The sequence below is a fragment of the Equus przewalskii genome, chromosome 19, assembly GCF_037783145.1.
Source record: "Equus przewalskii isolate Varuska chromosome 19, EquPr2, whole genome shotgun sequence".
Lineage (NCBI taxonomy): Eukaryota > Metazoa > Chordata > Mammalia > Perissodactyla > Equidae > Equus > Equus przewalskii.
In genome coordinates this window covers 17,450,098-17,478,009 of record NC_091849.1, presented here as the reverse complement: position 1 = coordinate 17,478,009, position 27,912 = coordinate 17,450,098, and the positions used below count along the sequence as shown (strand labels likewise).

At 40.1% G+C, this 27,912-nt stretch overlaps 1 protein-coding gene across 10 annotated transcripts in view; it reads right to left on the bottom strand.

The window, feature by feature from the left end:
* Window positions 1-27,912, bottom strand: part of RNF144B (ring finger protein 144B) — a 167,847-nt gene that overhangs the window by 51,318 nt on the left and 88,617 nt on the right. For 7 of the 10 annotated variants that reach the window (XM_070584141.1, XM_070584139.1, XM_070584138.1 and 4 more), the window contains one exon: window positions 12,756-12,956. In XM_070584141.1, the coding sequence (XP_070440242.1) occupies window positions 12,756-12,920 (165 nt within the window). In that variant the 5' untranslated portion in view covers window positions 12,921-12,956. Of the gene's footprint in view, window positions 1-12,755; window positions 12,957-24,014; window positions 24,111-24,541; window positions 25,196-27,912 lie in introns of those variants that run through there. The other 3 variants (XM_008517311.2, XM_070584135.1, XM_008517310.2) reach the window with 3 other exon arrangements.

The window sequence follows — 27,912 nt, the reverse complement described above, 5'->3', positions numbered from 1 at the left end:
TCTCGGCTTGAACCTTGACTTCAGTTTCAACATCTGAATATACACCAAGTACATTGGGAGCCTCCAGGTGTGCAAACCCCAGACCTCTTAATCTCTCAGTCCTTGGTTTCCTAAAATAACTTGCCCAAAGTCACACAGTTGAAAGTTCACGGCACATCACTCAACTCCTTCAATCTGGGGCTATGGCCACAGGTGTATTGAGACTACATGCTCTCTGGTTTCTGGAAAAGTCCTTGGGTTTTTTAAATCAATTGCTCCCTACATCTTCTTTGTACTGACTAAACTTTTATGTACATAAAAACCAGTTTTGCATTATATATGCCATTGTCAACCTTTAGAAACCACAGGTAGGATCATAAAACCTAATATGGTGCTCATCCATTGTCCATGCTAACAAACCCAATTTAGGAAGCACATGCTATGTGCTAGGCAGTCTATTATGCATTTTCACAGAGCTTGTTCTCATTTCATCCAAACCACGTTATGATCCAGGAATTAAGAGTATGGATCTTGGTCAAGTTACTTAACTCTGCACTGGTTTCTTTATCTGTAAACTGGAGGGTAAGAATAAACGGGGATAAAACTACTTTTGCATAATACACACTCCATGGTAGGTACTCAAATGTCCCTGCTTGTCCTTGATTTCTTTTTCATAGATGAATAAATGGAGAGTCAAAGAGATTGAATAAAAACCCTACATTCACATGGCTAATAACTCACAAACACTTTCCAGAAGAGTCCAACCAAAAGGACCTCCTTCCTGGCAGTGGAAATGATTCAAAACCATTGAGGCTTTCAGTTAACACAGAGCTATTTATTTCCATGGAAATGAGGCATTGACTGCGTCCAGCCTGATTCCAGGAGGTGCCATGCATATCTGGAATCCACCACATAACCAGTCTGTGATGAACTTAAATGTTCAGAAAATGAGGTTTTAGGGTTAACTGAATTTTCTATTTAGCTCACAACCTTTTTTGGCTTCCACTTGTCTAAATCTTTAAAATCTCCTTTCCTACTTGGTAACATCTTGTAACTTAACGTAGACTTTTTCATGATAAGGCATCTCCCACCACCTTAGGACCACCATTATGAGAATTATTTTTCCCTTTGTCCATGTCTCCTATATTTTTCTTGATATGGTCCATTTTTCTAACTTGATAGTATTGTGAATACCAAGGTGTAAAATCAGCTGAAACTGTACTAGCACTGGACAGAACATATATTTTTTGAAGTTAGATTCACGGGATGAGTTTGTTTTGCTACAATTTGCTTTCTCCTTAAAAGAAGCATTTTCTTTTCATATAGCAGATTAGAGAATGTGAAAAATTTGAAAATACTCAGAATGTCAAAGAACGGGGCTTTCCTACACATTGGGAAGGCAATTTGGCAACATATATCGATTTTAAAAAGCACATAACTTTGGATTAGGCAATTCCACTTCTAGAAATTTATCCTCGAGAGATATATTTTCACACTTACATAAGTACAAAAATTTTCATTTATAATAGCAAAAACTAGCCCATTATTAGGAGGGACCTGGTTAGATAAATTTTGACACAGCCCTACCATAGAACACTACACAAGGTACAGGGGCAGCCCAGTGGCCGAGTGGTTAAGTTCACGTGCTCCGCTTCGGCAGTCCAGGGTTTTGCCGGTTCAGATCCTGGGCGCGGACATGGCACCGCTCATCAGGCCATGCTGAAGCGGCCTCCCACGTGCCACAACTAGAAGGACCCACAACTAGAATATACAACTATGTACTGGGCAGCTATGGGGAGAAGAAGAAGGTAAAAAAAAAAACATTGGCAACAGATGTTAGCTCAGGTGCCAATCTTTAAAAAAAAAAAGGAAGGTAGGTCTGGATACTCTAACATAAAAATACGTCCACAATACACTACATTAAATTTGTAAAACTCATGTAAAAGAAGAGTACCTATAAATAAAGATTTCATTTCTGTATTAATTGATGTGCATATGTACCCATCTATATATTTATGTTACACAGAGAAAGAGTCTGGATTGGGGTACACATGAACTGTTCATATAACCAATATTTTAGAGGTTTCTGGTTTCTTCTGTTTTAAAATCAGTTTGCATTACATAATTTAAAGAGAGCAAGGCAAAATTGGATAGAAGGGAGGGAAACAAGTAAGTGACATTTCACTATACTTCTAATCAAATTCTCTACCCCCATCAGTGTACGTGAAATGAAATTCATCACCAAAAACTGTGCATCCAGCTGAAGTCTCAGCCTAGGACTGAAAGCCATTCGGAGTTGGCAGCCAAGGGAAGAGAAAATTCAGCCATTAGCCTTTTCTTCTTACTCTTCTGTTGGGTGCCTTCGTTTGCCTTTTGGCTTCCTATTTCTAAAGAGAGAAACAGAGGAACTAAAATCCTGCACATCCCACCCTTAAATTACTGCAAACTTTGTAGGAGTAGTCGCAGTTAACCGGAGCAGCTATCTGGTTCTGCACAATAGCTCCTGCCTGTCCCTCGTACTTTTGGAAACTGGCAATCAGGCAAATGATTTGCTTAGGATGGCTGAGTGATTCTCAAAACATGAATGCACAAATCCAAAAAATTGTTATACTAGTAAACAAGGAACTACAGTATATCTAATTCATGATGTTTAAAATAGGGATATTTTTTAATGATCGATTTGGGCCTCTATATGGATAAAATGAGAGAAAGCACTTAGAGGGGGCTGGTCCCGTGGCCAAGTGGTTAAGTTTACGTGCTCCACCTCGCCAGTCCAGGGTTTCACCAGTTCGAATCCTGGGCGTGGACATGGCACTGCTTGTCAGGCCATGCTAAGGTGGAGTCCCACATGCCACAACTAGAAGGACCTACGACTAGAATATACAACTATGTACTGGGGGGCTTTGGGGCAAAGAAGGAGGAAAACAAAAAAAGCACTTAGAACAATGCTTCACATCGAATAAGTTCAATAAATGCTAGCTGTTATTATTATGACAACAACAATGACAATTCATGATGCCTAATTCCTTCCTGGGTTTCTGCCCTCAGCGAACTTCAAGTCTAGGGGGAAGATATAACGGATCTATGTCAAACAGCTAGAAAATAAGGCAATACAGACATTTGTATGAAATCTTCTATTTGATTTGATTTTAAATGCTAAATGCTTTCAGAGAAGAGATGATCATTTCACACTAGAGTAGCCAACACCACCAGGGTAAGAACCGCGTGTGAGTTTTTCACCCATAAATCCCCCCTAATCTAATATGCTGCTTGTCAAAATAAATATTTGTTGAACAATGAAAGGAGGTTCACCTTGACCAGGCAATGAGACATCACTAGGAATTGAGCTAGTGGAGTTAAAACAAAAGAAAAGGGGAGGATTCTAGGAAGAAGGAAAGACATGGAAGTATGAGATATTTCATTTAAGAGGCAGCAGAAGGGCATCTGGATCACCACTGTCAAAAGTTCATAGAGGAGGGGTTGGCCTGTGGCCGAGTGGTTAAGTTCACACGCTCCGCTGCAGGTGGCCCAGTGTTTCGTTGGTTCGAATCCTGGGCGCGGACATGGCACTGCTCATCAAACCACGCTGAGGCAGCATCCCACATGCCACAACTAGAAGGACCCACAACAAAGAATATACAACTATGTACCGAGGGGCTTTGGGGAGAAAAAGGAAAAAAATAAAATCTTTAGGGAAAAAAAAAAGTTCACAGAGGAACTTCAAAGTCAGCACTAAGGAATATGATTCAAATAGGAGCACATGACTCCTTACTAATGGTAGTGGCATTTTGACAGCAATATTTTAAGAGATCTGACATTAGTGTCCAAATGGATAGGAACGAGGAGAAATTGGGGACACGAAAATAATTTAGATACTCCAGACCTCAAAACTGCAGTCTACCATAATAAATATAGAAAACGGTGATGAGGATGTTCTCCGAGCTCTCAGCCTTCCCCTTCCTTCATCCTACTCCAGTTTTGCCCACTTTCAGACCATTCTCCACCCTATGCCAAAGCCCTCCTCCTCCCGACTCCATTCCCAAAGCTCTTTTAACTTTCCATAATGCTCTTTAACATGCTGTACAAGCCCCTTCATCTAGCCTTTGCTCGCCTCTCCAGCCTCAAGTCCAAGCATACTCACACTTCCGACAGTAAGTTCCAGGGATGTCTTTCAGTTCGGTTCCTCAGCTGGCCACTCTTCCTCTGTTCTGTGCCTCCACATGTGGCAGCCCCTCCTCCCTGTAGCACTCTTCCTATTCAGAGTCCCACCAATACTACCATCAAGCAATAGCCTATTCATCTTTTGGTCTCAGCCCCTTGCGAAACCTTCTCTGACTTCCTCAAGTCGAGTTTAGGTGGGATCCCATTTGTTCCCAGAGCACACTGTACTTCCTCTCTCAGAGGGTCTGCTTCCCACATGAGAAGCACCTGTCTACAGGTGATGCCTTATGCATACAATTAGCACACTGACAGGTACACAGTAGTACCAAATGGAAGACCAGAATCAGGACTAAGATCATAATAAACCTAGAGGAGACTGGAATAAAGGTTCGACTTCAAAAGAATAAACTGTGGTGACTCAGCAGATTAAGGAAAGTTCTTTCACTTTTTGCCCACTTTTGCCCTCTCTCTGGTCATGGAATGCATGTGTGACAAGCCTATCACATTCTGATATGTGATTCAAAGAATTAAACTTTGGCAAAGCATGCTTTAAAAAAGGATGTGTGGGGCCGGGCGGGGGGTGGGGGGCGGTCTCCACAACATACAAGCATAGATTACCAACTTCCCATCTTTTGATAACTTTCTTTGGGAAAAAAAAATTAAATCTTGTTCCATATTATAGTACCACCCCCTACTCCAATACCATATGCTTTTCTCAGAGAATATAGAAAAGCCTGAAGTACTTGTTCAACCTATGATCAAAGTCAAGAATGTTGTGCAAATAGAGCTCATTCCAAAAGAACTGTGTCAGCCGAAGGGGAGGGGGGAGATAAAGTACTATTTATTAATATCTCCACAACGGAGGGAACACTGTGGGAGAATTTTTAATAAGTAATCTTGTCCTTGCCCTCTAACAGAAAGATAACCTTCATTCAAATAATACAGAGCTAGTGAGTAGAATAAAAATTACATTTCAACCAATTTTGTTCTAGAGAGCAGAACTAGTACTAATAGGTAGAGTTTATATAGAAACAGGTTTCAAATGAATGTAGAGGAAAAGATAGTTTAGAACCACAATTTTCAATAGTTGAATAGCCAGTGTTATGGTATGCTCCAATCCTGGAGGTTTTCAAGAAAAATCTGGATGATCACATTAAAACCAGTAGAGCTATACATGCCAGCTGTATTCCAGGCACAGCACAAAGTGCTGTATCTAGATTATCTACTGCAGCCCTCTCTATAACCTTCTGAGATGATTTATCATTATCCCTATATTATATAAAAGAAAATGAAAACTTAGACCACCAGAAGACATTAATGGCTACCACCTGTTGGTCCAAACCACTATCATCTCTGACCTGGATTACTGTATTTACCTTCTAAGTAGTGTCCTTGCTTTCACCCTTGCCCCCGTGGTTCATTCTCTATGTAGCCGCCAGGGTGATTGTGACGGTTAATTTTACACGTCAACTTGACTAGGCCACAGGGTGCCCAGATATTCAGTAAAACATTAATTTTAGGTATGCCTGTGAGGGTGTTTCCAGATGAGATTAGCATTTGAATCAGTAGACTGAGTAAAGCAGATTGTCCCCCCCCCCCATGTGGGTGAGCCTCATCTGATCAGTTGAGGGCCTCAATAAAACAAAAAGGCAGAGGAAAGGAGAATTCATGCTCTCTGCCTGACTGCATGAGCTGGAACATTGCTCTTCTCCTGCCCTCAGGCTGGAAGTGGAACTTACATTCTCAGGCCTTTGGACTCAGCGGAACTACACCATTGGTTCTCCTGAGTCTCCAACTTGCAGACAGCAGATCATGAGATTTTCCCTCCACAACTGCATGAGCCAATTTCTTACAATAAATCTCTTTATACACTTAGGCATATAAACATATATATGTATTTTTCTATATATACATCCTATTGGTTCTTTTTCTCTGGAGAACACTTACTAATACTAATCCATTTAAAACATTGTTAGATAATGTCAACCTGTGGGTCAAAACCCTCCAAAGGCTTCTGTTCTCACATCAGCCTAAGGCCGAAATCTTTACCATGAATAGTCCGAAGGTCCTACATACTAACACCACTATCTCTGACCTCATCTCCTACTGCTCCCCCTACACACACACACCACACACGCCTCCTTGCTGTATCTGAATGTACCAAGCACACTCCCAGCTTAAGACCTCCACACTGCTTCCCTTTGCCTAAAATTCTCTTCTCCCAGATATCTACACAGCTTGTTCCCCATGTTCTTCAGGTCTCTGTTTCAATAATATCTTATCAGTGAGACTTCCCTGACCATCTAACAAAGTAGAAACCCCCTCTCCTATATCTCTCCCTCTCCCCTCACTCTGCTTTGTTTATCCTCATCTGGCTTCTGTATTCACTTGTGAGTGTCTGTGCCTTGCACTAAAATTTCAGCAGTCTGAAAACCAGGCCTTGATCTGATGGCTCACCACTACACCCTGACCATCAGAACTATACACAGCACAATAAATATTTGTTGAATAAATGAAGGCCAGGCAACCAGATTTGAGATTCATTCTCTTAAATGCCAAACCATACTGGCCTCCAAGGAAAGAACTTCTTTCGTCAGGAGGGTAGAGAGACTAGAAGACCTAAGTTCCCTTCCAATTCTCGGACTATGATGCCAGGACACAGTCATTAGGGCCTTAAGAGTAGGGTTTTCTTTCGGGGTTCTTTCCTCTCACCACATTTTACCACTTTCCTTGAATAAGTAAGGGGTGAGCATTAGGCACGGATGAGATCATAGGTCCAGGAAGCCAACTCCTTCTTGAGTCATCTCGAATCCATTTCTCATGCTGTTACAGTTTGCTCCTATTTCTCAGATGCTATCTGACCTGCAGCAGCTCAGTTGTCAGTGGAAAAATATAGCAGTGAAATTTGTGTTTTAAACCAGTGACTTGACTGATAAATACAAAAGTCACCACATTACTATCATTGAAACTCTTAAGTATAAGCACCAAGTATATTGAAGTCATTTACATGTAAACAAAGATAAAGATAAATTCACTGACTCATGTTGATCACCCAAGATAAAGTTAAGGGAAAGCATAAAACCCACCTTGCAATCCAGTATATTTTAGTATCAGAAACCAAAAGAATAAGAAAGGGATTTGAACTGGCAGAATTTCCTTCTGTCCATTTACTTCTGTACTAGAAGACATGGGAATCCAGAGAACTGGAGAATCTGAAAGCTTTAGGGAAGGTTAGCAGGTCACACAACCAGGAAAGGAGACAGAAAATTGTTCTGTGACACTACTGGAGTAAGATGCCTCATTATTTCTTGCAGTTCCAGAGAGTTTTCAATAAAAGAAACTTAAAATGATACTAGACTAAAAATATCAAGCCAACAAGTAATTATATTATACTCTTATTGAGGGTAAGCAGCTCTTAAATAAATGGTAGATTGAGACACTCTTCCGTTGAATCTTTTACATCCACCAGAAATATGCTCATCTATTCACTTTCAAAGTTGTATTGATTTTTGTCTTTTCCTCTAAGTCTTACTTCTAGATCCTCGGTTGAAATATCCAACCATAAGCCACACTTTGGGCAAACCCAACAGAGAAATTTCTCTGTCTATCCTAATTGCTAGTGTGTAGGTGTCTCGGAACAGTAGTGAGGTGGAAATCACCTATACAACCACCTTTTATAAAAGGCTAATGAGGAAGCTGGTCAAGTCTTTACAGAATTTCCTTTCTCTGAAACATTTCTGAAAAACAGAACAGCTCAGCATACTGGTAGAACTGAGGAAAGAAAGGAATAATACAATGCCAGCTTACTAGAGGCTTGGCACTGCACCAGTTCCTTTACTAGACCTCTCATTAGACACCTCTGTAACACTCTGAGATGGGTATTATCATCCCCTACCTCCCTCCATTCTATAGGTGAGGAAACTAAGGTTCAGAGAAGCCAAAGACTTTGCCTAAAGTCACACACCATTAAGTGGCAAAGCCTGAACTTGAGCCTGGTCTTCCTATCTCTATATCTGTACTCTTCACTACCATGTGATAGTGGAAGGAAAGAATGGAGGTAGGAGTGAAAAAAACAGCATTCCTTTCTCCTAATGCAGATATCAGTTAGAATCCAGAAAAGAACCATTGTGTGTTCTTTGCTTCATCTGGAAGTTACCAACCCATGCGGGTGCATACGTACATCCAACATACACACTGCAATCTTCCCAAACTATAAATTTCCCCCAGGCCACATGTGGGCTTTTCTTAAAGGTCACCCAACAGGCTCCAAGGAAAAGAAGGGTTTGGTCTAAAAAGTTTTATATTTCCTCTCACTTTTTTAAACATTGGAAAATCCATTTGGCTCAGAGAAATGAATAGTAAAAGGAGTTCTAACTACTTAGAGCCAACAAAATGTAATGGAAAAAAGGCAAGAATATGGCTGGACTTTATTTTCTTTTTGCTTAGCACATCCTGTCTTTAATCTGAAAGGTAAATAGGCCATGCCCAACATACCAACTCTCTTCAGGTGAAATTATCTAGGTTATAAAAACAAGCAACAACTGTGTTTTCATTATTCCTTAATTTGTGGCTGACAGAAATAGCTTCCAAAATAAATGAAAGAGGCAAATATTGCTCACAAGGGAGTAAACCCACAAATTTTCCCTCCTTTGATAACTGACTTTTGTGAATTTTTTTCACTTAAATTATAATTGTATGGTATTATCTGAAAGAGTGTGTGGCAAAAGCCGGAAAAAGAAAATTTGAATTTTCATATTTGTGTTATTTAAATCCATAGGCAAAAAAGAGAGTTAGAGAGATACGTTTTGCATATAGTTAGTAGACTAACATCCCTGAGATATTCAACCTTCAACTACAAGAGCAAGTAATTTACAACACCTCTCCATAACCCCAAAATGTCAACTTCTTTGGCTCTATAACACACCTATGATCTATGACTTTAGTCACGCTATTGAGAGCTACGCCCATTTTTGTTCTGTATATTCAGCTTCCCTTGCTTCATACTGTACTTTCTTCTGCACATCAAAGTTGAGCAAATAGTGTAACAGAAGCCAACTTCACAAATAGAACGTGTTAAGTTTCCTTTAACAAGAAATTAGATATATTGATGGATTATTTGAAGCAACATCAATCATATTCATTTCTCTGGATCTCATTTAAATCAGAAACTATCTACATGGAATAACTTACAGCAGCATTCTTCAGAGCACTGGTTGTAGGGAAGTTAATAGGTATTCCACTGGAAAAGGTAGCCTGGTCAAATGGAAATGCCTCTTCAGGAGAAGTTAAACAGGATCCCCTTGCTTTCCTTTTAACCACAAGATTTCACAGAGCCTCTTAAAGGCCAGGACTCCCTGAAAACAGGGAGTGAGCTGGCTTATATCCACTGGTCAAGTCAGACACTCCATATCTGTCCATTCTACACACCCAGGGCACACAAATCTTGGAAACAAAAGAATTTAAGCTCACAGCAAAATGGTCAAAGATACTTCTTAGGGAAAAACAGGACAACGACAGACTGTATAAAAAGCTTTATTAAACTGACAGAAATATACCAGTATACCACCATATCTAGCAGGAGGACCTTTACACATGAATTTTCACCTGTTGAGGTGGGGTGGAGGGAACTGTCCTAGCAAAATCATTTTAAATATATGGTATGCACAAGAAGTCTTTCCCAGCCAATAATCGGGACATGTCATCCAACCATATTTAAAATTGGAAATTAGTAGTATATGGCATACTAAAAAAGGTCACAAATTTCTTTTCAGCCTTGAAAACACAAAATATACTTGATATCTTTAATTTGAATGCAAATTAAAATGAGTCGATTAGACACATTTTTAAATAGTTTTTAAAAAAGAAGAACTAAAAGCTCTAAAAAAAAAGTTAGACTAGTATTTCAGGTGAGTCTGATATCAACTGCAAATTTACAGACACTAATGTAATCAAAACATACAGCTTACTATTTTGGCAGATCATAGGGAATGGGGTATCAGGAAGTCTGGGAACAGTAACATTTACAGATATGAAAAGTTGCAAAGTTGGAGGGATTCCGAAAATAACAAGCCATTTGACTGTCTGCTTTTGAGGGCTCTCCAACAATGAGGAAGTATGAATCTAGATGACAGAATAATCAAATTGTACTAACTCCCACCCCCAAAATGCTGAAGCAGAAATGAGAACCAGTTGCACTGCTTTTGAATGGAACTAAGATCTATTGAAACAATAATATGTCACCGTCAGCTCCTTGTGAAATGAAATACAATGAAACATGAAATACAATTTTTGCTTGTGTACTCTTTACCCAACACTGAGGCACATATTTGAATTCCACACCATTAAATCTCATTGCAAAAACAGAATTCTATATCCAGCTTTTAAACATCAGTAACCCTCAGACAAAAATTTCCATCCTGGCTTGAACTAAATGTTGCTTCTGACTCATTTGTCTCAAGGATTAACAAAGGTCCGAAACGCATGTGAGAAAGTCAGAGAAATAATTGTTTTGAAGCACAGCGTCAAGAAACAAAGCAAGACCAAAGGAAACTGAAGCCACCCCTGGATGACAAGGCCATTTCCTCACTTCCTATAAAGCAACACACGCTGACAAGACGAGGAAGATGCAGCACAAATGTTAGTTAGTGAGGCTTCCTCCTGACCGCCCTACTATAATGCAACACCCCCTCCCCCACACTCCTAACCTCCTGCTCTCCTTTTTTCTAAGCCCTTATTGCCCACTACTATTTAACTTACCTATTTATTATATTTATTTTCTAACTTCCTTCAACAGAACATAAGCTCCTAAGAACAAGGATCTCTGCTGGGTTTTGTTTCTTTAACTGAATAATCCTGGTGCCTAGAACAATTTCTGGGACACAGTTGCTGCTTCACTAGATATTTGTAGGGTGAATGGATAAATAATACTATTCTTTTCTATCTTCGGATCCTAGAGTTCAAAACATAGAAAAGGATTTTAGTCACTTTCCTTTTTACCTAAAAATCATTTCAAGTCTTCTATCTCAATCTTAACCAAAAAAAATTTTTTTAAGAAAATTGATATAAACTAGCTTGAAAATGCATCATGTTGATTAACTAGCAAATGAGATGGAATAAAATTTATTTCACTTTATCTGTTTTTTTAAAAAAGTATGCTTAGTAAACATGCCTCTTTATAAACAATTCCACTTCCTAAATGATTCCTTTCTCCTTACTCTCCTTGATTTAAGCACTGATCACTGTAACTAAACTATTCAATTTCCTTTACAAGTCAGGAGATTAAACCCACATTTGTCTGGTGATTATTGTACTTACTGTAAAATAACTATTAACACTCCGCAAATAGAAGGCCTACCAAAGAAAAGATAAATGGTAAATATTGTAATTTAGGCACTGGGCTCTCCCCTCTACAACGCTGAGATGCCCAGCACTCTTCTGGCTGACTCTTAACCCATCCTTAGTTTAAAAGTATAACTGATTAAATACATACAGGAGAGAGGCAGGTGCTACAAATAGAGGAAGGGTCATCTATTTCTGGGCCTATGAATGCAGGCCCAGACTAGCTATATCTTACCACTTTTTCATCTTTTCATGAAAAATTTATAAAATTTGTCATTTTAAATTTCCTGATTGGGGATCCAAACAAAAATGTGTTGAGGCCAGACTTAGCCCAGGGGCATCAGTTTGCAAACTCTTGTTCAAAGCCTCAGTTGGAGCTCACAGCTGCCAGGAAGCCCCTCCCACCTCCACCACCTGCATGGTGAGACACTCCTGTGGTATGCCACCTTGAGCCATGCCTGCTTCACCAAACTCTTGCACAGTTCCTTCATGGTGTTCATCTTCCCTGTGGGAAGTACCTGATGCATCTTTATATTCCCGACATCCAGCAGAGTGTCTGGCACATGACAGAAGCTCAAAAAACATTTGAAGAAATGAAAATTTGAATAAGAGCACCTGGGTTCACACTTCTAGTAGTCACTTTGAATTCATCATCAATCTGTTTCCTAGCTTTATACCTTAACCAACTGACCTTTAGGGAAACGTGCAATAAAGGTCATGGGCATTGATGCCAAGGGTCAGACTAACAGAGACAAGCCCACCCCTGGAGATCTGTAGGGTTATTATGAGGAATAAGCAGCACTCAGCATATTGTGAAAACAGGGAGAAAAAAAAGAAGACACGACAAAGTAAAACAGTTGTACGCCACGTGCTTTGCGGAGATGAGCAAGTATATAAAAGAAAATTACGTAAATTGCTACCTGATTTCTCCATCATTCAAAATACCTGATCAGCTTCTTACAGATAGTAGTTAACTAAGGCATGTTAAAAATGTCTCTTTTGTTCCTTAGCTAGAACTTTAAGAAAAGAAAGACTCTGCTTATTCAACCAACAATTAAATTTCACACACAGATTACACTTTGACTAAAAACTAGTAAATATTGGATTTACCATTCAAGATACTATTTGGAAACAGATCCAAATGTGGAATTGCTCTCCAAAGCAGGATCATATTGTAGCAAACCTTGGCTTCTCAGTAAGCTACAGAAATGTATCCTGTACTTTTATAATTCTTCCCTTTGTATGTTCTCATGATGAAAGCACCAAAGAAAACTTACAGCTGTGCAAAAGATGCACTGGCATTCCTGGAGTGTGGTCATCTTGTCCAGAGACTGTTCACACAGGCAGAGTTTGCAAGTGACGAGGGGGGCCAGAGCCAGATCTCCTGGCGTCGAATTTTCAGCAGTCATGGTGAGATACTGGAGCCTACCGGCTGAGCCCATCAGCCTGTCTTCCGCCTTCTTCAGTCTCCTCAACCCCTATAGAAAGGTCCAAAGCCGAAAATATTACATCCATTGATACAGCCATTGTTTAACCAACACATTTGGGCACCAGCAGAGCAAATCCTCACCTTCAAAGATCTCTAAGCACACAATGAATGCATTTCTGAGAAGCACTGGCTAGAAAGCTTGCCACCCTGGCCAGGTGTTCCTGGAGTCTGATATTTAAGGTGACCTCACTGTTCTGATTCCTAACATGTAAACTATGGGAATTAAAAGAACACTATGAACAAACACACTATTTAGGAGGCACACTGTTATAATCAATTCAACAGATTCAAAAAATACTTAAAAGCAGGCTGTCACTCAAAAAGTTAAACAAAGAATTACCATATGATCCAGCAATTCCACTTCTACGTGAACACCCAGAAGAACTGAAAACAGTGACTCAAACAGATATCTGCACACCAATGTTCACAGTAGCAGGCTGTCACTCAAAAAGTTAAACAAAGAATTACCATATGATCCAGCAATTCCACTTCTACGTGAATACCCAGAAGAACTGAAAACAGCGACTCAAACAGATATCTGCACACCAATGTTCACAGTAGCATTATTCACAATAGCCAAAAGGTAGAAACCATTCAAACGTCCGTCAGTGGATGAATGGATAAGCAAAATGTGGCACAATGATTATTTTCTTCATTTTATAGATGAACTGAGGTCCTCAGAAGTTAAGCAGTCCACTGAAGTTCTCAGAGCTTGTATATGGAAGAGCAAAACTCAAAACCTCCAACTTCTGAGGCCAAGCCCAGTGCCTGTTCCATTACACTAAAGCTGTCTCACAACAGAGGTATTATATGGAGGGATGGAGCAGGGAGAGAGAGGAAAAAAGAGACAGATGAAGTTCATGACTCCAGCAATCCTTAAACTCACTGAAGCTGTACAGGAATAAAACTTATCTCCACACATAGCAAGACTATAGGAAAGGATATTTCTATACCAAAAAATAAAAACTATAACTGAGGGGCTGGCCCAGTGGCATAGTGGTTAAGTTCACATGCTCCACTTTGGCGGCCTGGGGTTCACAGGTTCAGATCCTGGGCATGGACCTACACACTACTCATCAAGCCATGCTGTGGCGGCATCCCACATACAAACTAGAGGAAGATTGGCATAGATGTTGACTCACTGACCGTCTTCCTTAAGCAAAAAGAAGAAGACTGGCAACAGATCTTGGCTTGGGGCCAATCTTCCTCACCTCCCCCCAAAAAAGAAAAATTATAAGTGAAACCCTTCCACTAGATTGTTTTTATTCAGAATATTTACCTTTAAAAGAGGTAAAAGTAATTGCGAAAATAATCTTCTTGTACATATTTTATATCACATTAAGAAGTTTCAAGTTCTGATTAAATAAAAGCAAAATCCTAAAGGTTTTAGAATCTTAAAAGAGTGTAGCCAAGTTCAATAAATTCTGCCATAGAAATAATTGTAAATACCCCCCCACACACAAGATCCAGACTATTTTCCTCCCAATTTTTGGGCAAAAGAATTAGTTTACATGTTCAGCATTTGCTGCAGAGTACCAGAATGACATAAGTCTTATTATTTAGGTACAAAAGTACTAAAACAAGGCAGGGAAAAACAAATTGGATTAGATGGAATGAAAAAAAATCTGAGCTCTAACTACACTTTCTTAATGTCATGCCAGAAAGAGTCAAAAGTTACTAAGTGTACTAACCTGAAGACTAAGGTTTTTGACCTACTCCCTGAACACCAGAAGGCTTGATTACAAACAACAGGAAGCTCACCAAGGACTGGCTTCCAACATATCACTTCGTATTTTTTTTGTTTTTTTTTTAAAGATTTTATTTTTCCTTTTTCTCCCCAAAGCCCCCCAGTACACAGTTGTATATTTTTAGTTGTGGGTCCTTCTAGTTGTGGCATGTGGGATGCCGCCTAGCATGGCTTGATGAGCGGTGCCATGTCCGTGCCCAGGATCCGAACCAACGAAACACTGGGCTGCCGAAGCAGAGCGTGCGAACTTAACCACTTGGCCACAGGGCCGGCCCCAACAACGTATATACTTCTTGAGAAAGGCCCAATAAAGTTTAAGACCTGGTGTTCTTATTTGATTAACTACTGATGAGCTATTACCTAACAGCAAATTAAATTCAAATTAACCTGCACATCAAATTCAGAATTTTGAAGTTCAAAAAAAAAATCTCTCTTTAGGGTCGATTGTGGGTAAAAATGAACGATTTTACCTCTCCCGTCTTCCCAGTTTATGCTTAAACCACTATTTATTTCTCCAAGACTGCCCAGTTCATAGCACACATAATCTTATCAACCTTCTCCAACTACTGTCCCCTCAGCTCTGTTTTCTCAACAGTGCTCATACAATATATTCTAAATTATCTTCTCCCTCAAAAAGAGAAATCCCAAGTCAAAGAACAAAAAGAAATGTAGCCAGTAAAAGCTTCCTGAATAAGAAAAATGGGAAAAGACACAGGCCAGAACCATCCCACACCACAGACGTCAATTACACTTAAGAGCCCATTTGCAGGAAGCTGCTGTGAATATCCTGTTGTTCCAGTCTAGCAAGAGGTCTAGGTATTCTTCAAGAAAGTCAATTAATTCTCACAGTCTCAACCTATATTATTTTTTAGAAGACGACATTAAACAGGCCAAATTTTTAATGTACTAGAAAAATGAAGACACAACTGAATACCTCTTAGAATGCATTTCTTAGAAATGGTCTTCTTTTGAAGGCAGGACTAGCAACTGTGTTAATCAAGGCCATTGGGAAGATAATCTTGTCTCTCGCCATATACATATGTTTTTACTCCTTAGTTTGTGAGTTACATGCCTATGGGCTATGAAATCAAAGTTATAAAAATATAAATACATCCATCACCTCTGAAAATTTCCTCCTGCCCTCTTTATTTATCATTATTTTGTGTGTGTGTCATAAGAAAACTTAACACAAGTTACCTCTTACCAAATTTTAAGTATACAATACAGCATTCTTAATTATAGGCATTATGTTGTTCCACAGGCATATATTTGTCTCCAAACTCAAGTTGTATATGTTAAATATGTACAGCATTTTGTCTGTAAATCACATCTTAATAAAGTGGTTTAAAATATATATACAAAAATTTAAAATATGTATTTTATATATAAAAATATTTTTATGACAAATACTTTTTACAAAGCAGAGACGTATTTGGTTAAAAAAAAAAAATTCCAAGCATTCCAATCGAGGCAGCACTTGTGACTCAGTGAGATAGAGGAAAGAAGTCGCATATTTCATCTCTTGAGATGCGAACAATCCAAAACGATCCTTCAAAAAGGAGTGATTTATTTTTCTGTGTACACTAACACCAATTCCCTAAAGTGATGGCTTTCAAATATTTTTAAAGCAATGGAATTTTATGAAAACAAAAATCTCAAGTAAACTGCCACGATATAAAAGAGAGAATGTAAACTAGTGCTGGTTGAACCAATAGTGAGAGACCCCAGCCAGGTCCGTTGACCTTTCCCTCAGCCGCTTCCCAGGCATCACCACAGAAGCCAAAGGCTTCACCATGTACAGTTTGAAAACCAGTCCTTTGGTTTTTCACTCGGGGCAAAATTAATAGTGAATGTTTTAAAAATGAATGACACATAGTGAGCACTTCATAAAAAAAGATTATCAAACCAAGAAATCTTTTAACCACTGATTCATTAGACATTGAGCTCTTCAAGGAATAATCAGGAGAATCCTGAAGTTCTCCAATGAATTCCTGCACACGTGAGAGGTATGTGAATGGCTCCAAGGTGTCCTAGTGTTTCTTCAATATGTCTTCTTAAGATTCAGTGGTCTCCACAACAGAAAACCACAAATAGTAGAAACTCACTCCCCAACCAAACCACCAGTAAATGGCATGAAGCTCAGCGGGGGTGCCCACGGGAAGACCGACCACACACTCACAGAAACTCCCGACCCTTTTACGGGACCACATTTTCATAGGTACACTGACAATTCACACCCACTCCCCTCCAAGTTTTGAGAAAAATCTTCCTTCCAGAGAACCGATAACCCATTCTTACTGGCTCGCTCAACTTGTTTTGCCTCATATCTCACATTTTACCTGAAATAAGAAAGTGACTTGAATGTTCCACCCTACTGCTTGATTGAAAACAGTAACCATTAATTACTTTTACAGTTATTACAAATGTGACTGAGCCTCTGATTGGGTGTCAAGAACCCACTGGGAGAACTGGGGCAGAGAATGCAAGGGGCATGTTGAAAAGAAGAGAAACCTGACGGCTGCCTTCAGGTTTAAACTTTCCAAAGCTGGTGGCAGGGCTGGGGGTGGGGTGGTGAGGGCAGACTTCACCCAAATTTTACAAGTATCTCTTGCTTAAATATAGCTAACCACATAACAGGACAGAGTGGCTGGGGCATGCAAGGAAGGAAAGCCACTTTAAAACATTTGATTTTGCACTAAATTACCAGGAAAGGGGAATCAGCAGTTCTACCTACCCTTTAGGTGTCTCTTGCACTATAAAGTGTTCATTATACAAGAAGCAAGTACTATCTGACAGGAAAGAACAGAAAAGTCACTTTTTCCCTCCTGTGTTTTCATTAGAATTGCCAAAGAAAGGAACACTTCAGAAGCTGTGCTGAAGCACAGGATGTATAAGGAATTTTCATATTCTGCTGTCGGCCTGAAAAAGCAATTTGCTCCAAAAATGCAGAGGGTGAGAGAGCCAACATTCAAAGTATTTTTAACCAATGCAGTTTACGCCTGTTTCATGATTCAGAATCACAGCACTTATTCCATTGCACAAAAAGATAATGCGATGGGAAAAGATAATGTTTTACTAGGATACTTATCTAGTTATTCAGGAATTTTTACACCATTCTGCAAAAACTTTAAAATTTAGATAAATTGATAAAGTATGATTAAAGAGACCCAGAGAAACGGAAAGCTACCAAAATGAATCAACAGGATATTACTGACATAACAAAATACTAATGTTTGTAAAAATCCAGTTGATCTGTGCTGAGGTCTTAATTCCAGGCCATGCTGTGAAAGTCTTAGAGTTACTCAAGAACAAGAGACAAAACAGAAGAGGAGACACATGAACACTCTCAACATGTTTACATGCCCAAGCAAGACACTGAGTCATCCCTGGGAGGTAGCTGGAATAAAAGATATGAATGCATGACTATGAGAGGGAGCTAACAAAGGGAAGGGTTTTCCGGAAGGGTAGGTGGTGAGGAAGGTAGGGCTAAAGTGGTGTCATGAATCATGGAGAGATATTCTCAGGAACCCAATATGCTAATAGAGCAGAAAGAAACAGTAATCCAAAGGTCCCATGTCTGCCTTGTTAGGAAAGCTCTCCCAATACCAACTAAGGAGGACACGTCAGGCAACCAGCTTCCACTCCACACAATCTGAAAATTAGTATTGTTTTGACTTTGGCACTTTTGCCCAATACAGTGATTTATTTAGCTTCCGGTTCACGTTCTTAATAGAAGCTATTAGTGACTCAAATGGTACTGACTGAGTCTAGTAAAGTGCTGACCATCATCAGCTATTAGCCATTTACTGAAGTTCTATACTAAATACAGTCTGGAATGGAAGGTAGACCAGCTGGCTGGCAAAGTAACAAGGGCAATGGGTGCTGTGGTTCAGTGAGGCAAGGACATATGGCAGACCTCCATACTGGCCAGCGTTGTGGTTCAACTCCCTGCTTACATCTGTGACCTACCCTCAGGTCACTCAGGGACTAGACAAACCCAATGCACATCTAGTGAGAGCAGAAAACTAGTTCCAGTACAGACCCTAAGAGGGCATGAACAAATGGGAACACAGGCAACCTTGCTAGTAATCAGCACAATGCAATTACTCAAGCATATTTTATATCTATTTTTTAAATGAATAATGCTCAAGGCCAATAAATAGATACATCACATATAGGATACTCTGTCATTATTCGAAAAAAACTAAGTAGATTAGAAACTATTCTCTAGTGTAAACAAACCCAAGAAATACTTAATTCTTAGATGTGATGAAAGCAAATGTTCACCTACTCAGGCTTTGTGAGGTGGCAGCACTGCTGTAAAACTCTGTTTATCACTGTGCCTCATGTGAGAGGAAAGGGAACTCTGTTCTCTTCCCCACTGTTTCACAGCTTCATTCAGAAGAAACCAAGAAAAGAGAAAATACTCAGTCTATAATTCCTAGTTTTAACATCTTCATCTCAACAGTTTCCAGGATGGTAATAAGATTATAATTTTGTACGTTGGAGACGACTATCTTCTAAAAATGGAACTGATATGCAAATATATCTCTATTAACTTTTTTTATGGGTGAAAATGAGGAGGAGTATTAGGAGAAGCATCCTAACTAATAAGAGGAGCATCTTAAATATTAGCAAGAACTTTTCTAGGCAGTCTCTTTGCTATTATTATTTTATTTTATTATTATTATTCTTTTTTTTTGGTGAGGAAGATTGGCCCTGAGCTAACATCTTGTTGCCAGTCTTCCTCTTTTTTGTTTGAGGAAGAATGTCCCTGAGCTAATATCTGTGCCAATCTTCCTCTATTTTATATGTGGGATGCTGCCACAGCATGGCTTGATGAGCAGTGTGTAGGTCTGCCCCCAGGATCCAAACCTGTGAACCCCAGGCTGCTGAAGTGGAGCGTGCAAACTTAACCATTACACCACTGGGCCCAGCCCCAGTCTCTTTGCTATTTGAGATTAGCTTATGAATAAAGTCTGTTACAACTATTATAATAAGATCTAATTATTTCCAGCATTTTTGAGATATAATTGATACATAACATTGTATAAGTTTAAGGTGTACAACATAATGATTTGATATCTATATTTTTTTCAAAATGATTACCATAATAAAGTGAGTTAACATCCAGCACCTCACAGAGTTACAATTTTTTTTATGGTGAGAATAAATCTGATTTTTATATTTTTTCCTACAAAATATATGGGAAGAACATAAGGAAAGAGAAATGAGATCATGACCAATAAACCACATGATATTGTGATAGGCTAACTCTAAACCCTACAGAGTACAGGGCATCTGGGAAGTCAAGTTCTAACATTTGCAAAACGCCAATCCTTTTTCTAAAATGCACATTTCTTTTTTCTCGCCTTCTTTCCATGGTCTTGTTACCACTACAGGATAAGGGCCTAAGAGGAGGAAATCCATTCCCAGCTTTCCTAACAACAAAAAGTTATCAAAGACGGAAGGAGTGAATATGAGAATAACGCCTCAATGGTATTTTTGGCGATGTAATTTTACATTCATTGTAGTGGCTCCCTCCTCAACACCACCACTGTTCCCTGCCCACCCCTTTTGTAATCAGTGGTTCCCTTGCCTCCCACAGATATTCATACAGCCCTGCTGAATAATTTTCTTCCCCCTGCCTGGCATAACAACAAAGCTCAGAAGCAGGAAGGAACGCCACTTAAAGGCAGGTCAGACAATGATGTAATTAACAGATCAAGGAGAAGTGTTATTTCAGAAAGCCTCACAGAGCAAGAGTCGGGCTGATTTCTTGGGTCATGACATTACCAGGAAGCTACAGACGCTAAAGCAGGAATATCTAAATCAAAGTTTTTTCTCCAAATGAATAAAAGCATGCATAAATATTATTCTCTTCTGTGAAAGTTAAACTTTCATACAGAAATTTTAATTAGAAACAAATTTAAAACCAGTTTGGAAGAGGAATTTCCTCCATCCTAAGCTAAGCAAGGTTCAGGGTGTGTACTTTTGTACATCTTTGCCAAATCAGTTTCTTAAGGAATCAATAATGCAGGAAACCAAGTCATCCCATAAGGACCCAAATTCCACACATTAGGTGCTAGGGATGTAAAGGAAACTAAACCCAGTCCACACTTATAAAGAGTAAACTAGTTGAGGAGGTTCTCAACAGATAGTTTCACAGAATCATACACAGGATGATTTGTGGGTTTATAGTTTCAGCCACAAGTCCAGCAAAGAGAGAAATGAGACGTCTTGTTGGATCTTCCCAAGAAAGACAAAGAACCAGTTGACTAAAGGTCTGGGACTCAAACTCGTGACTGCAGAGGAACTAGAAACCAATGAGACATGGCTTTCAATGTCTGTTCTTTAATAGATACCACAAGCCATGTGATCACAAGTATCTCCAGCTTTGAATAAGAGAAGCATATGTCACTTGGGTTGTTGGCTTTTCAATTCAAGGAAGGGATCCCATCACAGATAAGTTTCTCCTTCCGTGTTGCAAAAGCATTGATCACTTTTACTCTGTGGTGTACAGTTTTCCATTTTTTAATCACCACTACAGTATGATGCAGTGAGTTTAGAAGTACTCACCGACCAAGTAAACAGCAAATGCTAAAGTTAACAAAAATAAAACTTTAGCACAAGACCTACCACTATGCCTAAAAGTGAAAAAACAAACTAAAATTAAAATAATTAAATAAATTAACTTAGGTGCTGTTATGCCTCTTCAAGGTATGGAATGCTCAGATGACGTAGGAAAATAGATTACCAAAAAAAAAAATTGGGGGTGGGCCAGTGGTTAAGTTCACATGCTCCAGCTCAGCAGCCCAGGCTTTGCAGGTTCAGATCCCAGGGGGGACCTACACGCCTCTAGTCAATCCACGCTGTGACAGCATCCCACATACAAAATAGAGGAAGACTGACACAGATGTTAGCTCAGGGACAATCTTCAGAAAAAAAAAATGATCAAAATGACAAACATCAAAGTATTTTTCATACTCAAGTAAAACAATATGAATTAAGAATTACTACTATAATCCAAAGTCACTTCCAGGGGCTGGCCCCGTGGCCGAGTGGTTAAGTTTGCGCGCTCCACTGCAGGCGGTCCAGTGTTTCGTTGGTTCGAATCCTGGGCGCGGACATGGCACTGCTCATCAAACCACACTGAGGCAGCATGCCACATGCCACAACTAGAAGGACCCACAACAAAGAATATACAACTATGTACTGGGGGGCTTTGGGGAGAAAAAGGAAAAAAATAAAATCTTTAAAAAAAAAATAAAGTCATTTCTAAGCTTACATGAATTCCTTCAAGACAGAAGCCACATCTTACACATCTTTATAGCCTCAGTATCTAGTGTACACCTGGCAAACAGCAGTCACTCAATACTACAGTGGATAACTTCTTTGAATGTACATGGAGGAAGAAAATACTAAAGGCCTGGTTCTCATCTCTAGTCACTTCCAGCAGTTCAAAAGCTGAAAATATTGATAATTTGCTGTAGCTAAGGATCTTGCATAAATTAAGGCAGGCATCCCTGAAAACGAGTACTCAGGAGCAGAGGCTGCAGAAACCCACTCCCCAAAGCTCAAAAGGGAAAGCAGGACTTGTACGGCAGCTTGGCCCGTTTCCCATATCCAAAATAATCAGTTGCACAAAGTAGGCTTAGTCCCCAAACTGTCTGGACTTTGTCCCTGCACCAACACCTGGGTTCAGCATGATTCCTGACCTCTACCTCAAACGGGTGGTTTCAAACACCAAGAATCTAACTCAACAAGAGAGTAATGTCATAAGTCATGGCCAGGGGAAACACAGAAGCCAGAAGTAGCAGAAACACCACAGAGAAATGATTTGGATGCCCTTATAAATGTTTCTAAACATCTGAAATACTGAAACTACTTTGCAAAAAGGAAAATTTAAATAGACTGTCTCAGATTAATAGTATTCATAGTGTTGAAGGGAAAGATAGTTTCCAGGAAGCTAAACGGTCTTCCTATATAGATAAAATAAGCTTTTTTTCTGTCTGGATAGAGTATAACTTTTCACTCTGCTGTAGAGTTTGGCTCTGAAAACCTGGTTCATCATCTGGGAGACCCAAAAACCAATTACTATTAAAAAAAAAAAAAAAAGACCCGTCTTAAACTGACCTAGTTTAAAAGCCTGGATTCCTTTAAATTGCCAATGAACTGAAACCATTCATGAGAATGGGGCTTTTGAATGCTGAGAATGTTCTTTGGGGCTCAGCACAAAGATATTTGGCAGAGACGACTGTAAATATTTGTAAAACTCTGGGTAAATGCACAGTGTTTGACCACACTCAAACCTCACTTCCAGTAGTGGAGGAGCAAGTTATCTGGGGTAATTGGTTTAGAGGGGGTTTTTGGTTGAGTCTTTTTCTGTTTGTTTTAAATAAAAAGCCAAGGAATCTGATTCTGCCACTCGACATCTTTTTTACATTCTCTGTATGTTTTTACCCTGCATTTGTTTACTCATCAAGACAGTTTCAATTAGTCAGAGGCCACCTTAGAAACAGAAGGGGTTTTTTTCTTTCCCATTTTTCTTAGTTTATGCCCATCACAAAGAATAAAATACCAGTCACAGGTGTGCAACAGTAAGGCAGGAGTTGTGTGAAAACAGGCTTTGGATTCCAGAATACAATTCTCTCCATGTGGCTTTGTGGATTTGCTATAGGTATCTTTCTTTTTCTCTCCTCTCTCCTCCTCAAGATAGTTTTGGAAGTACTTAAGGGACTGCTACCCATGAAAAGGACCAGGGCTGGGAAGGGAGGACAGAGGAAGGAGATATGAAAGGGACTGGAGACCAAGAGGCTCAGCTCAGCGAAAGCTGGAGCAGCCAGATACTTTAATTAGCCAGCAACACAGTGAAGACTGGCTGGGTTCCTTTTGCCTATGACCCACACCCTAAAAACTGAGTCATCTCAAAGTTCATTTATTTTGCTTCTGGCCTAGACACCCCCAATCTGCTGCTTCAGAAATGTTAGATACATTGTGCTTTAATTCATACCCTGCAATGTTCCAAAAACATCCAGAAATGCCAAATCAGAAGAACAAGGATAGTCATATTAGGAGCCCCAGCTGATGTTTTAATAAGGTACATGGGGCAGAAAGAAAGAAGAAAGTGATAGACTGTAGCAGAAGCGTGAGGACAGAGAATATTTTCCCAGAAAGGGGAACTCATTTCTGAGAAATCTGAATGTGAGAAGTATACGCAGCAGGAGAAGATTTATAGCAGAATCCTTGAAACTAATAAGAAAAGCAAAAGGTGTCCTGGGAAGGGTAAGCTAAAGATACCTTTTCTCTGCTGAACCAGGAATCAGCTTTATCTTAACTTCAACTTGAGAATAGCAGTGTAGGATCAGAGTTCTACTCTGTTTCATCAGCAATTACCTGACAAAATAATCGGTATTAGGTATAGCCAAGATCTCAGGGATAATATCTTATTCGTATCTATGTCAGCTTAGTGCTGTGCATTTCCAAACATAGGGTAAATATTTGAGGTTATGCCAACTTTTGGTCTCCTCTTAAGACAGAGAGGTTTGATCTAATCTTGAATTTTACGACACATTCTGTAGAGATTGTTTTATTAGAAATTAAGCTAGTTTCTTTTTACCTTTACAAAGATACCTATTTTAAAAAGTTAACAGGTGTTTAAGGCATTCAGAATGAATTCAATTCCGTATGGTTTAAGCACTGAAGGCAGAAAACAAAGCTAAAAAGCATGGTGTCAGAGTTAGTCGTATGTCCGTTTTTCTTTTCTTAGTCCAACACCATTCCTGTCTTGCAATGCCTGCAGCGTTTAAACAGCTCGCTAAACCTACCTGGCAGGAGAGCTACGTTCCTCCGGCCGCCAGGCTTCTCAGCAGCCTCCCTCGCGCGCACCGCCAGCCGGGGCTGCTCGCACACGGGGGAGGAGGAGCTGTTTCATTCTCTCCTTCTTCCTCCGAGCTCTGCGGCTGACAGCTTTACGCTCTGCGGGATTACAACAGGATTTGGGCTCCCAGACCTATCGGGTCGGAGAAGGAGGAGTACCTATAACCGCCTCCTTGCCTCGGGAACAGCTGCGATGCCCGGGAACCTTGCAGAGCGTGGGGCGCAGCTCGCCAGCAGCAGCGCCGGGAGCCGCGCGTTTATTTATACAGGAAGCTCAGGCGCGGCACTTCCTACTTCCCATCTGGGTCGCACTTCAGCTGCAGGTGATGGGCTTAACCCTGTCCGAACCCAGCCGCCGGCGCGCCGAGCAATCCAGCCCAGTTGCACTCTCTCCGCTTGTCAGGACCTCTCTCGTGTCCTTCTGGGACAGCTGCAGCAGCAATCTCGAGCAGGGTGTCCGGCAGCAACCTCTAGTGTCCTTCATCCTGCCCAGACGGGGACATTTCACCTCTTAGCTTTCAGAGTTTGCTGCTCCTTTACACGTGTCCTCCCAGGGCACCTTTCCTCTCCCTCCTTCCCAGCTCTTTAAATCTCTTTTTGCTACTTCTTACAGCCCACACCTGCCTTCCCACTTTGCCAGAAAACTGTTTTTATAGAAACACTTCCCATGCACATACCAAAAACACCTTGTACCTGATTTATCCTTTTGCATCTAACCATAAAATTAGAACACAGGCAAATTAGAGTAGGGTAGTCTTAGTTTACCCCCAAATAATACAGGTACACCGTCATGAAACAATGATTTTGCTTGAAGTGCTTTGTCAACAAATTATGTGGGAAACGCAAAGTAACCTAACAGGTTGTACTCAAAGAAAATGTAACAAAGTAATCCAGAAGCTGTGGGGTACTATGATGTAAGCCTTCCTCACTCCAAAACCTTGGACGCTTAATTTGTGATGTTTATAACAGATTATATAACCTACTCACACTCCCCACACCCCCCCCCCCCATAGGTTACAATCACAGTCCCCAATCTGTTGAACATTGCGATTTGGAAATGCCGCTACTCTGATACAGGAATCTTTCCGTGCTCACTCCGCAACGTCACTCCAGCTTTGCAAACACAGTTAGGAATGTGCTTCCTAAAAGGAAGGGAGTCACAAGCCCTTTGTGGAAGGGATCTGAGCGTGCCAGTGAAGTAGCAGCAGTAGGCACTGTTCCAGATGACACAAGTGAACTGCTTCTCAGCTCTCCCTGTTGAAGAAAAGCTTTAGGTCAAAGCCGAGTGCTGAAGAACACAGTGTGTCTACGTGTATGACGGTAAGACAAGCACGATGATCAGTCCACTAGTGGGAGAGGAAGGGAAGGTGGACAAGGGAGATGAGACACTAAGAGAACACATACACTTGGGACCCCAAGTAATAGAATCAGAAGATATTTGAGCTTAAACAGCCCAAACTTAAATGCCTTAAAATGCCTGATTTTAAAGATGAGGAAATTTATGAGGCTTGAACCAGATAGGGGCAGAGCAGGAATGAGACCTAAATCTGTGTTAGATGAACATGTTAGAAAGTATGGTAAGAAAACTACCCCATGAATGTCTCATTTCAAATTTAGCAATAGCTTAGGTTCTGAGATAATCAATCTCAAGGTATTTTCTTGGTATAGTGACCAGTGTTGATGGATCAGGAATCAGGAAACAAACAAAGCACCTTCTGATAGGTTAGTGTATTCGTTAGGGCTGATGCAAAACTTTGGCACCTTAAACCAAAGTTCAACGTGGAATCTACTTTTAAATTACCATGCAATTAACTCACAATCTCTTGTCAACAGGATAAGGGAAGACGCTGCTACCAACGTGAATGAAAACATGAGTTAAGCAATAATCATGCTGCCTGTTGTTGCAAATGGCAGGGGGCAAGAAAAAAATATATTGTATAATTAAATAACAGCAGCATTGATTATTTTCTACCATGCAAGTTTATAAAAATTGCATTCAAATTTTAGTAAGACTGAATAAACATGTAGAACACTATAGTATTATGTGAACAACTCTTTCATATCTGGAATAAAGTGCCTAGGAATAAATTTAACCAAGGCAATGAAAGCTCTGTAGACTGAAACTACAAGACATTGATGAAAGAAACTGAGGAAGACACAATTAATGGAGAGAGTCTATGCTCATGGATTCAAAGAATTAACATTGTTAAAATGTCCATATTACCTAATGCAATTTACAGGTTCAATGCAATCCCTATCAAAATTTCAATAGCATTATTCACAGAAATAGAACAAACAATTCTAAAATTTGTATGGAACCACAAAGACCCCAAGCAGCCAAAGCAATCTTGAGAAAGAACAAAGCTGGAGGCATCACAGTTCCTGATTTTAAACCATGTTACAAAACTATCATAATCAAAACTCTTTCAGATTTGCCTAACGAGTCCACAGTGTATATTCATTCATTCTCTCGAGCATTTATTGATCTTATCCCAGAAAAGATGCTAGGATGACAAAGAGATAAGTTGGACACAGTCCCTGTCCTCAAAGAGCTCTCAGTCCAGGGAAGGAATCAGGCAAGTAAATCAATTATCAGGGTACTCTGATGAGTGATATGATACACTTAAACACCATGTGCTGTGGGAGCACAGAGAAAAATAATTTAACTAAAGGAGTTGATCAAAAGCAGCAAGGAAGCCTTCCCTGAGAAAATGACTTAAAGCTGAGTCTTCGAGTAGTCGACAGGGGAAAGTGGAGAAAGGTAAACCAGTCAGAAGTAACAGCCAGCGCCAAGGCCTAGGGATATGAGACTTTACGTGATGCTTTTCATAATTCAGACAGAGCAGATGCACTCAGGAGAAAAGAATGAGGACCTGAACTAACAGGAGTGACAATTGGTATGGAAGAGAAGGGAACAAATGGAGAGAGATTTCAGAAACAGAATTGATAGGATCTGATATCTGATTAGATGTGGGGGATGAGAAGAGAGAAGAGCCCAGGCTGCTGATGTCACTAACTGAGAGTGGAAATAAAGGAGGAGCAGTTGTGGGGGCCGGCCCGGTGGCGCAGTGGTTAAGTTCCCACGTTCCGCTTCTCTGCGGCCCGCGGTTCAACGGTTTGGATCCGGGGTGTGGACATGGCACCGCTTGGCACGCCATGTTGTGGTAGGCGTCCCACCATATAAAGTAGAGGAAGATGGACACAATGTTAGCTCAGGGCCAGGCTTCCTCGCAAAAAGAGGAGGACTGGCAGTAGTTAGCTCAGGGCTAATCTTCCTCAAAAAAAAAAAAAGGAGGAGCAGTTGTAAGGAAAATCATGG